Below are 12,358 nucleotides of genomic sequence, written 5' to 3'. Positions count from 1 at the left end.
TTTTTATGTTGGAATTTGGAAATACTCTAATTCATCGAAAAATTTGTACATTTGAAGTCCTGAAAATTTTTCCATAAGATCCTTCAAGATCTCATGCAACCAGAAGGCTTCTTACTAGAAAAAAGTGGGAAATTTCCACGGCTTCCTTCAAAAGATGTGCGCATAATTCAGTAGGGTCGGAACTTCCTAGCAGCTCTCAATTGCTGTATCCGTTTTCTATCTTGCTCAAATTTGCTTTGCAACATCATAATCTCTGCAAAGAATAGACTTGTTGATTCAGTCCAAATTTAAAAAGCCTAAGTAACAATGCTCAGCTAGAGGAAATATTAGGATGCAAGCAATTGGACTTACAGGATTTGAAATATACGATGTCAGTAAAAACTCATCAACACCAAAAGGAAAATGAGGTCATTGTTTGGGAACGTTTAACTCATAGAGCCATCAATTGGGTGAAGACTTTGGAACTATTTTTTCCATTCTCTTTTGATGATTTATGGAGAATTGCCATCAGCAGAATGGAAACCTCCTCAAGAGGGTGTCATTAAGCTCAACTTTGATGGTAGCAGTTTAGGCAATCCGGAACCTTTCGGTGTTGGGGGAATTTTAGAAATACAGAGGGGCTAATTATCACTTTATATTCTGACCCTATAGGAGTAGGGGATTCAGTTAATGCAGGAATTCAAGCATTGTTACAAGGAGCTGAATTTGCCAAAGAACTGAATTGTGAACAGCTTTTAATCGAAGGTGATTCCAAGCTAGTGATCCAGTGGTTAAAAGAACCAGAAAGAGCAGCCTGGTCCTATAAGGGGGATCTACGAAGATTCAAATGGCTAACTACAAACATGTCAGTCCAGTTCCAATGGGAAAGAAATCAGCAAATGGGTTAGCAGACTCACTAGCTAAACAAGGGATGCATAGGAATCAGATCTTTTAGGCTAAACTGTAATTCTATGTTTTAATCTGAGGCTGCATCTTGTCTCATTTTGGGAACTTTCACCATGTATCTTTTATGCTCCCAATATTTTAGTAAAATGATTCATTACTCACCAAAAGACAAAAAAAAAGGTAGAAAAAAGGTGATAAGAATTTTGAAATTACCCGAGAAGAGAAAACAAAAACAAAAACTCCGCCATCCTTCTTTCAATCGAATTCCCTAACAAACACCCTGATGTCAAAGACAAATTTGCATCGAAAAAGTATATCCCTCTATTACAGATAACATCAAGTACTGTATCCCCCTCCTCCCCAACTACACACCCAACTGGTGTTATAAAATTCCAAAAACGCTTCCCAAGATAGCCTACCCCCTGGCTGACCTCCCAACAGCAACTACCAACGATATAATCTGGATGATGCATATAACATATTTAATTATTCTCTCCTGCTCTTCTAACTCCCACCTCTCGGGATTTCATCACTTTATTTCATAGCCCATATGTCAAGACGGAGGATAAACCAGATTAAAAGTGAATTAGTTGGTATTAACCTGGAAGAGAGGGAACTCTCAAGCTTGGCTGAGGTGTTGGGTTGTGAGGTGAGGAGTTGGTCTGTAACCTACCTAGGATTACCTTTGGGGGGGAACCTGAGAGCTGATGGTTTTTGGAAGCTGGTATTAGAGGAGTTTGCAGAAAAACTAGCCTTTTGGAAAAGAAACTACATATCTTTTGGAGGAAGAATCACCCTGATTAGAGCCACCGTTGCAAATCCACCCACTTATTTCCTATCCACTTTCCATGTCCCTTCAAGAATTGCTAGAGTTAGAGAAATTTATGAGAGATTTCTTGTGGGAACTCTGGGAAGATGATCTGGTTAAATGGGATCAAGTCTGCAAGCCTAAGGATATAGGGTTTAGGACTAGGTAATATCTCTCCCAAAAATACTGCTCTCCTGGGTAAATGGTTATGGAGGTTCCCCTTCGTAAGAGACAGGTTATGCTACAAAGTTATAGCAAGCATACATGGTCAGGAGGGTAATGGTTGGGATGCTAAACTCAACCCTCATTATACTTCATCTTCCCCTTGGAAAGCAATCCATTAAAAGATTGCTTTCCAAGGGGTGATATAATTCGGTTCTGGGAAGACCTTTGGGTTGGGGAAGCTCCATTAAAAGATCAGCTCCCTAACCTTTTTGCTCTCTCTAACCTCAAGGAAGTTCCTGTGTCCTTATGCACTTCCTCTCCCTCGGGCCTCAACTGGGACTTGGGCTTTAGAAGAGGTTTAAGGGAGAGTGAGTGTGCATCTTTGATTAACCTTCTTAATATCCTGGAGAACACTTTTTTTGGGCCCACTTTTGGATGATTCTAGAATCTGGGTTCCCTCACCGGATGGACTTTTCACTTGCGTCTCTTTTTTCAAATCCTTAACTTTACCTGCTTCACAAGGGGTGGACTTCCCAATGAAAAAAGTGTGGTCTAAGCCTATCCCACCTAAGGTTCAAGCTTTTTGCTGGGAATCTTTCCTTGGAAAGGTGAACACTTGGGATGTGTTGCAGAAAAGAAGGCCTTTCTGTTGCCTCTCTCCTCATATGTGTTTGTTGTGTAGGAAAAATGGACAGCCCTACCCCACTTATTTATTTCCTATCTCTTTATCTTTCTTGTCTGGGAGCTTTTGTGATCTTGTTGGCTGCAGGTTGATCCCTCCCCAAGATGTGGACATTTTCAGGCCTAATTTCTTAAGGCAATCAAAGAAAATAGGAAGACTGATGTGGAGAGTCACTAAGGCTGCAACTGTGTGGGTGGTTTGGAAGGAAAGGAACAATAGAATTTTCACTAGCAAAAGTATATCTGCGGAGGAGGTTATTGAGGCAATAAAAGTGAAGGTTGCTTTCTGGATTAAAAATATGGAATACTTTCAGGATTTCACAGTGACTGATATTCTAAGAGCTCGGAAGGAGATAACACATTCCTATAGAAACAAAGACAGCAAAATAATGGAGTGGAAACCCCCACAAGGTAGTAAAGTTAAACTGAATCATAATGGAAGCTCGATGGGCAATCCTTGGATGACAGGAACTGGTGGGAATTAGAAATTAGGAGGGCAGATTGCTGGCCCTTTATTCCGGGCCAATTGGTGTAGACAACTCCATTAATGATGAATTATTGGCTTTACTACAAGGTCTCAGGATAGCTAAGCAGTTGGGCCTCAGACAAGTGAAGGTGGAAGGGGACTCCAAAGTTATCATCTCTTGGGCAAGAAAAAACAGACATATTCCCTGGACTCTCAAGAATGCTTTCAAGGAAATAGAAAGGGACGCAAAAGAGCTGAATGCTGAATTCAAGTGGGTTTAGAAGAAGCGCAAATGGGCTAGCTGCCTCCCTTGCTGAACAAGGGGTAGATAGGCAGCATCTGTTTTGGGCATCTTTATAACATAGTGTTGGCTAATGGGCCATTGTTGTTGTCATTAATTAAGCTTGTAATATTTTTCTCACTTGTTTTAATTTAATACATTATAAGTTTCAATGGTCAAACACACACACACACAATATGGTCATCATTTGAACTGGTCCATCTCATGTTCAGGTTCTCTGAATTGCTCCTCCTAAACTTTTGTTTTTAACCCCTTTTGGAATCAAATGTGTTAAATTTAGTTCTGTTCTCATCAAAAATTCTGAGTAGTTTTTTTTCTTTGTTCGTTTTTGTTAAAATAACAGCTTAGCATATATTATATATTCTAATAAGTTTATGTAGACACCCCATTTTGACCCTCCCTTTGACCATTCCAGGTATTGCCCCTTGGGAACATTGTGGTCATTTTCCTATCAACCACTCCAATTTGAGCAATTCAAGCAATTTGGCTAAAAGAACAAGTACCCCCCCCCCCCCAAATTGGTCGATTTAACAATTTTTCTGATTTTTTATTTTTTTTTTTAATTTGGGACAACCATGCAGCATCAATGCCTAGCTTGTTAGAATAACAGTTTAGCATATATTCTAATAAGTTTATGTAGACACCCTTTGACCATTCCAGGTATTGCCCCTTGGGAGCATTGTGGTCATTTTCCTATCAACCACTCCAATTTGAGCAATTCAAGCAATTTGGCCAAAAGAACAAGTACCCCCCCCCAAATTGGTCAATTTAACAATTTTTCTGATTTTTTTTTTTAATTTGGGACAACCATGCAGCATCAATGCCTAGCTGCACAGCTTCAAGCACCATCTGAATGGCACTTGGGTGAACCTAGGTGTGTGACTTCCGCCATGCATTACTCTTCTCCCTTTTACCATGTTCCCCAACCATTATTGTGCTGGAAAATTCAAATTTTAGCTCAAAACAATGTGTGGAGCACTCTAGAATGGTCCCAAGCCAGTTACTAATAGAGCTGCTCATGGTTCCAGACCGAAACCATACTGAATTAATCGGTTAATTGGTTCGATTTTTGTTCAGTTCAATTCTTTGGTTTGCTGGTTTTCCATATTTGTAATATATATAAATAATTGTATAAATATAATATATATATATATATGTTAACCAAAAACCAAACCGATCAGTTCGGTTAACCAGATTTTTCAGTTTTTGTTGAGGACCCCTAGTTACTAATACATTAAACACCCAAAAATTCAAATTTTTGGAGCTCAAATTTGGTATTTTCAATTGAAACACACATGGGGTTTGAATCTTGCTTGAATCTTGACCTAGAACAATCTAGGTTCAAAATTAAACTCAATTAGAATGTTTTAGGCCTCCCTGCTCTATAAATAGGGGGCTTAGGGCCTTGATTTAGCTAAAGGAAAATGAGAGGAAGCATAAAGATCTCTAAATAGTGAGCAGCAGTCTACTCAAGCAGGGGATTTGGAGAAACAATTCCTCCAAGTGTGGCAAGTTCCGGCAAGGGCAGCTTTGTTCAACCAAGAGTCTTCATAGAAGAGAAGCTGTAGTTCGAATTTGAAGGCTATTGAAGTTCTATAAAGATCAGGGGAAGCTTCCGGAGGTGCCCACTTCACCATTTTGCTGAGATGGAAGTGAGTGAGTTCCTTTATAGACATATTCTCCCTACTCTCTCTTCCCTCTTTTTCCTAAATTTTCGTATGCAAAATTAGCTGGAACTCCCATGGCCCCACTCGGTGGCACTCCCACCACCTAGTTTGGATCCCCACAGTTATAACCTTGACATTCAAATATATTATACAATGTGCAGGGGAGATCATTGATGAACGTAGCTGGATGAGGAAGACTGCTCATACCACTATGCCATACAGGTAATGTTAGCAGGTGTATGAATTGCAACAAGCATGTTTCTTTGCAAAACATGACATTTTTTTCATGAATATTTGGAAGAGGTATCTACTTTTATTTTTTTATTTTTTGTGAAATAAGGAAAAAAAAAATACAGATTTGATGTTTTGGGTTGTGGGCACAAGTGATCTGCTGATTGGGGATGTTTCCATTTTATTCAAATCATATTTTGGAATAAAAGGAAACTGAAAGAATGAAGATATTTTTCTGACAAGTAACAGAAACTTTATATATGAACTATAATGTACACCAGATTTTTTTTTTAGGATGGAAGAACACCACTTAACCCCCTACATAAGCAAAGCTTGGCATTCCCCAAATATAGGTCAGATTACCTCCCTCTCCCATAATTATCAATATTTACAGTGTATCCCAAAAGATACACTCCCTGCTCACCAATTATTTAGCCAAAGCATCAGCAATTGCATTTACTAATCTTGGCACCCAACTAAAATTTACAACCGAGTCCCTTCCTGCCAATTTCTCCTTGGTTTCTTGTCTATACTGCCATATTGTTTTGCAGTTGTTATTACCCAACTAGCTGATCACCACCGTAGAGTCTTGTTCAATGATAACATCTTTCAGGTTTGTATGTTTTACCAGTATTGGCCCTTATAGAACTGCTAACAACTACACTCTTTATAAAGTTCCCATTACCAATAGGACCTGAAAACAGCACTTGATCGAGCCATTCACACCTCTAAATATCCCACTCACCCTGGATGGGCCAGGATTTCCAAAGGCTGCCTCCTTTGAATTTTAATTTTATAAGTTCACTTTTGAGGTGGTCCCCACTGTCTTTGATACAATTTCCCTTTGGACGAGGAGATAGCTATCAAACTCCAATCTCTATGAATGGCATTCTCTGTAAAAGGGCTACAGATAGTTTTTCAACCGACGCACCACTTTGACTTGGATGTTTTCTCTAGAATGAAAGAGGAAGAAGAGAAGAGAGAAACAGCAGAATAAAAGAGAATATTTGCCAAAAAGGCATAAGCCTCCTTAAGAGGGGGATGAGAAGGAGGAAAATGAGGAAGGAAGATCTAATTTTTTTTTATTTTTAATAAAAATCTTTTATATTAAGAAGAATGAAGATGTATAACACTAGCTGAAGAGGAAGGAGGATAACACTTTTCTTTCCCCTTATCTTTCCTTCCCTTTCCTTCCCTTTCCTTTTCTTTTCTTTCTTTTTTTTTTTTTGTCTTTTTGTATAAGTTGTGCTTGAGGTGCACGAGGCATGTGCCTCTAGCATGCCTCATGAAAAAGGAATATGAAGCGTATGCCTCTTGCACTTGAGGCGAACGCCTAAGAGGTATAATGCCGCTGGCATACACCTCAGCGCATTTTGGGGGCACCTCCAGGCGTATGCCTCCCAGGCTCCCACACCTTCTAAAACATTGGTCAATACATGCACAAACCAAGGATATCACATATGCAAGTCATGAATAGGAGGGATCCTTTCTTATTTAAAGGGTTGTCTAGGCAAGGGGGTGTTGTATTCTAATCACAAGCATTTAAATGTTGAGGCATATATCGATGCAGCTTGGACTAGTTTTATTGATGATAGACGTTCACTTCTGGATATTGTATTCTTCTTGGAGGTAGACTCTACAATGAGGCTATATTGTGACAATCAAGCAGCTATAAACACTACACACGATCCAATCTAATATCATCACACAAAGTACATCAAGATTGACAGACACTTTATTAGAGACAGAATTTCCAGTCGGGAGATCTGCGTGCTATGTGTGAAGTCAGATGAGCAACTTGTTGATTGCCTTACTAAAAGTGTAAAGTAGGGTGGGCATGATAGATATTTAGGCTCAGCTTTAAGGGTTAGTGTTGAGTGTGTGAGGACAATTATGTAATTTTGAATCATTGTATTATGCAGAAATCTTAAGGGCATATTTGTAATTGTCATTCCATAATATAAATATAATTCATCTTGGGTCCGAGGAGAATAACTCAACCCATGCAACTTTATTTCCTTTTTTTCCCTTTTCTCTCTTCTCTTCTCATCTTTTTCTTCTTCTCAAACCTATACCTTCATAGACAACTAGTAACACAATCATATTTATACACAAAATTATGGCTAATACAGGGTATCATAAAATTCATTTCAGAGACAGTAAAAGTATAGAAATTTTGCTTCATCACAGTTCAACTATGATCTTCAGCTCCATTTGGCATGCTACCAAGCTTAGGTGCAACCAACAAAGACAAGGCAACTAGAGATTTTTGAAAGCAAAATATCAATGCTTTAAGTAGAAATAAGCAGGAACCAATTGAATACTCAAATGTATATGTATATTAATGTGCATGCATATGTTTAATTGAGTCAAAGCTAAGAAATTCTTAATTCTACTTAACTCTCTTACATTTTCTTTATCAATGATGTCCTTTGGCACATAAGGAAGTAATTATTTTTGAAAAGAAAGTAGAAAAATAAAATTTTAGTTATTATTGCCATACCATTCCTTTGGGCCTCCCTTCGCTGGAATCTGTAAAAATCAAGCCCAACTTCCTTGCTTTTCTTTTTTGCCATTTTGTCAACAACAGCAGCCTGAGCAACAGAACCTACGGTAATTCCACTTTCAGAATCAATTGTCTTCTTCCGACCTTTATGATGTACCACAACTGTCCATCCTCCTTCTGCAGCACGGGCTTCTCTCTCTTTTCTTGCCTGCATCATTCAAAATGAATCAAATGCCTTGGCATGGTATTCAGAATTATATAACCTGCATACTACCTGGAAAGACAAGAACACAAAGGGCATCTACATAGGAAACCATTGACAACATGCAAACAAGATTGAAAACTTGTAAATACAAACACAAAACTAATATCTGAACACAGAAGACTTATTTCAAGTTTGTAGGCCTTCATAAAATCAAAACATGTTTATGTACCAAAAACATCAATAGTACATATATACAGAGAAGCAGAAGCAATGGTTAATCAATCAATTTTTATGGTTCCTGAGAAAATATGTGAGAAGATAATGGGGTAATCTTGTTTCACATCCTCCAATTCCCACACGCCATCCAGTTGGCTGTGTTTGGTTTGAAAGTGGTTATTTTCCATGCATCCGATTTATCAATAAATCTTCCAAGCACCACATTCAAGAAACTGATTTCACGGATGCCTCTAAGAGGAACCCCTCCCCCCCCCCCCCCGAGTTGCCATTCTGAAACCATGCAACCCATCACCTGAACACAGTCCTCCATATCATTCAAGGTTAACTCCATTAATACTCATGTATGAATTCACAGTTATATATTTTCTTTTTTATATATAACAGTATCTCTTTAATATAACAAGGAGTATGTAACCTAGAAAGAGGAGGGCAAGAAAGCCTCCTTAAAGGGCCCAAAAATACATCAACAAATTGCAATCTAATGAGGAAAGCAAAGGGCCAAAAAAGTAACAATGGCTGCTGTGTCTCTTAATAACTCTCAAGTTGAATCAAATTCCAATCCATACGCTTGAATTCTTTGTGCACCATGGCCCAGTCAATCACAAATGAGTTTATGTCCTTGAAAAATCTAAGCAATGGGCACAACATGCTTTCAATGGTGGTGAGTCATATGCAATGTAAACAACATAACCCAAACTGCATATGTTCCTAGCATAGCATGCATATATATATAGGCATTCAAGGTATATCCTCTGATTCTTGTGTCTGCTTTATGTCCCAAGATGGTAAAACGTAATGGCTGCTCAACACAACCACCAGAATAGGTTTTTTTATAAGTAAAAATTCATTAAGATTTAATTAAAATCACCAAGGATAAGCAACTGTTACAAGCTTCTCTGAGGACGCGCGAGGTGCAGCCTCACTCTTAAAGAAAATACAGCACAAGAATTACAATTGAGCCCAATACAACTGATCCCTAATTACCCCTTGCTTAGCTAAAGAATCAACCAGCATTAGCCTCCATCCCCACCCATTGTATAATCAAAGTTATCTGTTGTGCTAACCATTTGAACTTCATTTCAAATGGTTGGATATGTACAAAAATCGCATATATGCATGTTTATTTTCAGACAACCCCAATGCCGGTAAATTGGATCTCAAGCAAAAATACAAGTGATGAGATGAAAGTTACCTGTTCCTCTTGCGCTTCATAGGAAGTTATGAACTCATCAATTCCTTGTTGTAATATCTTCAATCCTGGTCTACTTTCATGGTACTCCAGTACCCACCCTGTAATCAAAGAATTTTTTGAGAAAAGGATGGAACCATAAAGCAGGCAGATCAACTCTAAAAGGTTTGTATCACACTAAAGAAAATGATGTATATGGTTGAAAATTACACCTACAATAATTCAGATATTGCAAGAAAAGAAGAACAGAGAGAAAGAGAAAGAAGAAGAAAAGAAGTTTCAAGAATAGGTTGTGGAAGAAGAAAAGAAGAATTCGAACCTCTCTCTCTAGCCCCCTTTCATAACTTTTATTAATAATTCTAAGTCTGGGTACAATTACTTGGATGCCCTTAATGGGGCGGCCAGCACTAAAGAGATATTAAAGAAAATAAAAGAGAAGACCCATAACTAAGAACTACTTAAAAGAAATAAAGAACACTAGGGCCCCCATTCTCACTACGCTCCTCAAGCTGAGCATAGATGCCAATCATGCCCAGCTTGCTTACATAATGTTGAAGCTTTGCCTTTGGGACTCCCTTAGTTAGAAAATCTGCTAGCTGCTCTTCTGATGCAATGAAAGGTAGGCACACCTCTCTTGAAGCCACTCTCTCCCGTATAAAGTGTCTGTCTACCTCAATGTGCCTAGTTCTATCATGCTAAGCTAGGTTGTGAGCAATGTTAATAGCAACTTGGTTATCACAATACACATTTCCTGCCCAATCAGCATCTCCATATACTTCTACCTTCATGTGTCCATGCTCAGCAAATAATTTACCCTTCCTGGGGGTTCCCTCAAGGTAGCATAACACCCTTTCTACAACAGCCATATGTGTTTCTGGGAGCATGCATGAATTGGCTTATGACACTCACAACATATGAAATGTCTAGATGAGTCATACATAGATAAAGAAGTTTCCCCAGTAATCTCTGAAACACTCTCTTGTCAACTAAAAGCTCTCCATCATTAGCCGAGAGTTTATAATTCACATCAATAGAGGTAGAGGCAGGTTTAGCACCGTTGAGAAATAAAGATACCTTCCTTGGACCTAGCAACCTCAATGCCCAGAAAATACCACAACTCCCCTAAATCTTTAATTTCAAATTCAGAATTGAGAAACTTCTTGAGAGCACTAACTTCTTCTGTATCACTACCAATAACCACAATATCATCTACATAAACTATAAAGAATGTCACCAGAGTGCCTTTTCTCTTAACAAAAAGGGTATGAGCTGATTGCGTCTGAGTGTAGCCAAACTAAACAAAAGCAGCCCTAAACCTATCAAACCAAGCACGTGGAGATTGTTCCAGGCCATAAAGTGATTTCTTCAATCTACACACCTTAACCTTGCATTTCCTTGCCATATATACCATTAAGGAAGGGGCATATATACCTCTTCAGTGAGATCACCATTCAGGAATGCATTCTTTACATCAAATTGATACAAAGGCCAATCATAGCTCACGGCAAAGGATAAAAGAACTCTCACCGAAGTCATCTTACCAACTAGAGAAAAGGTCTCAGTGTAATCTATCCCATCTACCTGGATATATCCCTTAGCTACAAGCCAAGCCTTATGCCTCTCAATTGACCCATCTGCACAATACTTGATAATGAAAACCCACTTGCACCCAACAAGGTTCCTTCCCAGATGGCAAGTCAACAATATCCCAGGTATTGTTTTTATGAAGGGTTTCTATTTCATTACTCATAGCATCCCTCCAATCTGGTGTGGCTAAGGCTAGAAAGACATAGTAGGATGGGGACAATAAGTTGTAGGAAAGGTGTTTGGAAATACAATGAGCTACACATTTCCTCTTACCTTTTCTCAAATCAATGGGTAGGTCAAGGTTTGGAAACGAGGGTGTTGGTGGAGGAGGTGATGGACATATCCTCTCTTCAGTAATCGGGAGAGCCCAAGTCTCAACTGGAGGAGGTGTGGGGTCAACCTGTGTCTGCCTTTGCCTTTGCCACTGGTACCACCTTTGGAGAATAGGATGAGTGGAAATAACTGGAGGACTAGCAGGAAAAGGGGGAGGAGCAGGAGTGGAAGACTTCAAAGGAGAAGATCCCTCCATGGGAATAGGGGTAACTATGGAGGGCTCGACAGAAGACTTAACTGGAGTTGGCAAAGGAAGGGGTGAAGAAAACAACTCAAGAGATCTCTCCCCCTTAGAAGGATGGATATAAAAAGGAACTAACTCTGCAAATGTGACATCCATGGAAACAAGCAGGGTGCTACTAATGGGATGAAAACAACAGTATCCTTTCTATGTGGAGGCATAACCAAGGAAGATAAACTTCTGAGCCTTGGGGTCAAACTTGTGTCTTTTGGAACTAGGAATTTGGACATAACAAGTGCAACCAAAGACCCTCGGAGGAATAGAGAAAATCTCAACATCAAAAAAGAGGACTCCAAAGAGAGATTTTAACCCCAAGACTCAAAAAGACATGCGGTTAATAAGGTATGTAGCTATTAAAACTGCATCACCCAAAACTTCACAGTTGAGTAGCAAAAAGAATGATCCTTACAACTTCCACAATGTGTTTGTTTTTCCTCTCCACTATTCCATTTTGTTGTAGAATGCGGACACATGAACTTTGATGAATAACCCCAAACTTCTCAATATAGGATGTAAGGCCCTTTTCAAAATATTCCTTATCATTGTCTGACCGGATTATTTTGATGCGGGTATTAAACTGAGTATGTGTTCATGGAATTGTTGCACAAGTTTAGGCACTTCAGCCCGAGAATGCATAAGGTAAATCCAAGTATATCATGAAAAATCATCAATAAAGAGGATGAAATATTTATACCCACCCATACATGATAAATGGTAAGGTTCCCACACATCAGCGTGAACAATATTAATAGGAATAGTTGATCTTTTATTACTTGAAGGACAAGTGCTCTTACAATGCTTTGAACTCACAATGAAGACTCGATAAACTAAATCCTTTAAATAACTCTAGAAACAA

At 38.8% G+C, this 12,358-nt stretch overlaps 1 protein-coding gene across 2 annotated transcripts in view; it reads right to left on the bottom strand.

Annotated features, from left to right (window-relative positions):
- LOC104587020 (uncharacterized) overlaps positions 1 to 12,358 on the bottom strand; it is a 39,536-nt gene continuing 27,178 nt past the window's right edge. For both annotated transcript variants that reach the window (XM_010244448.3, XM_088896564.1), the window contains exons 7-9: positions 9,345 to 9,442; positions 7,708 to 7,918; positions 1 to 253 (exon numbers count right to left, since the gene is read on the bottom strand). In XM_010244448.3, the coding sequence (XP_010242750.1) occupies positions 168 to 253; positions 7,708 to 7,918; positions 9,345 to 9,442 (395 nt within the window). In that variant the 3' untranslated portion in view covers positions 1 to 167. The remainder of the gene's footprint in view (positions 254 to 7,707; positions 7,919 to 9,344; positions 9,443 to 12,358) is intronic.

Source organism: Nelumbo nucifera, chromosome 1 (assembly GCF_055504915.1).
Source record: "Nelumbo nucifera cultivar China Antique chromosome 1, China Antique-T2T, whole genome shotgun sequence".
NCBI lineage: Eukaryota > Viridiplantae > Streptophyta > Magnoliopsida > Proteales > Nelumbonaceae > Nelumbo > Nelumbo nucifera.
This window is presented reverse-complemented; position numbering and strand designations above follow the sequence as displayed.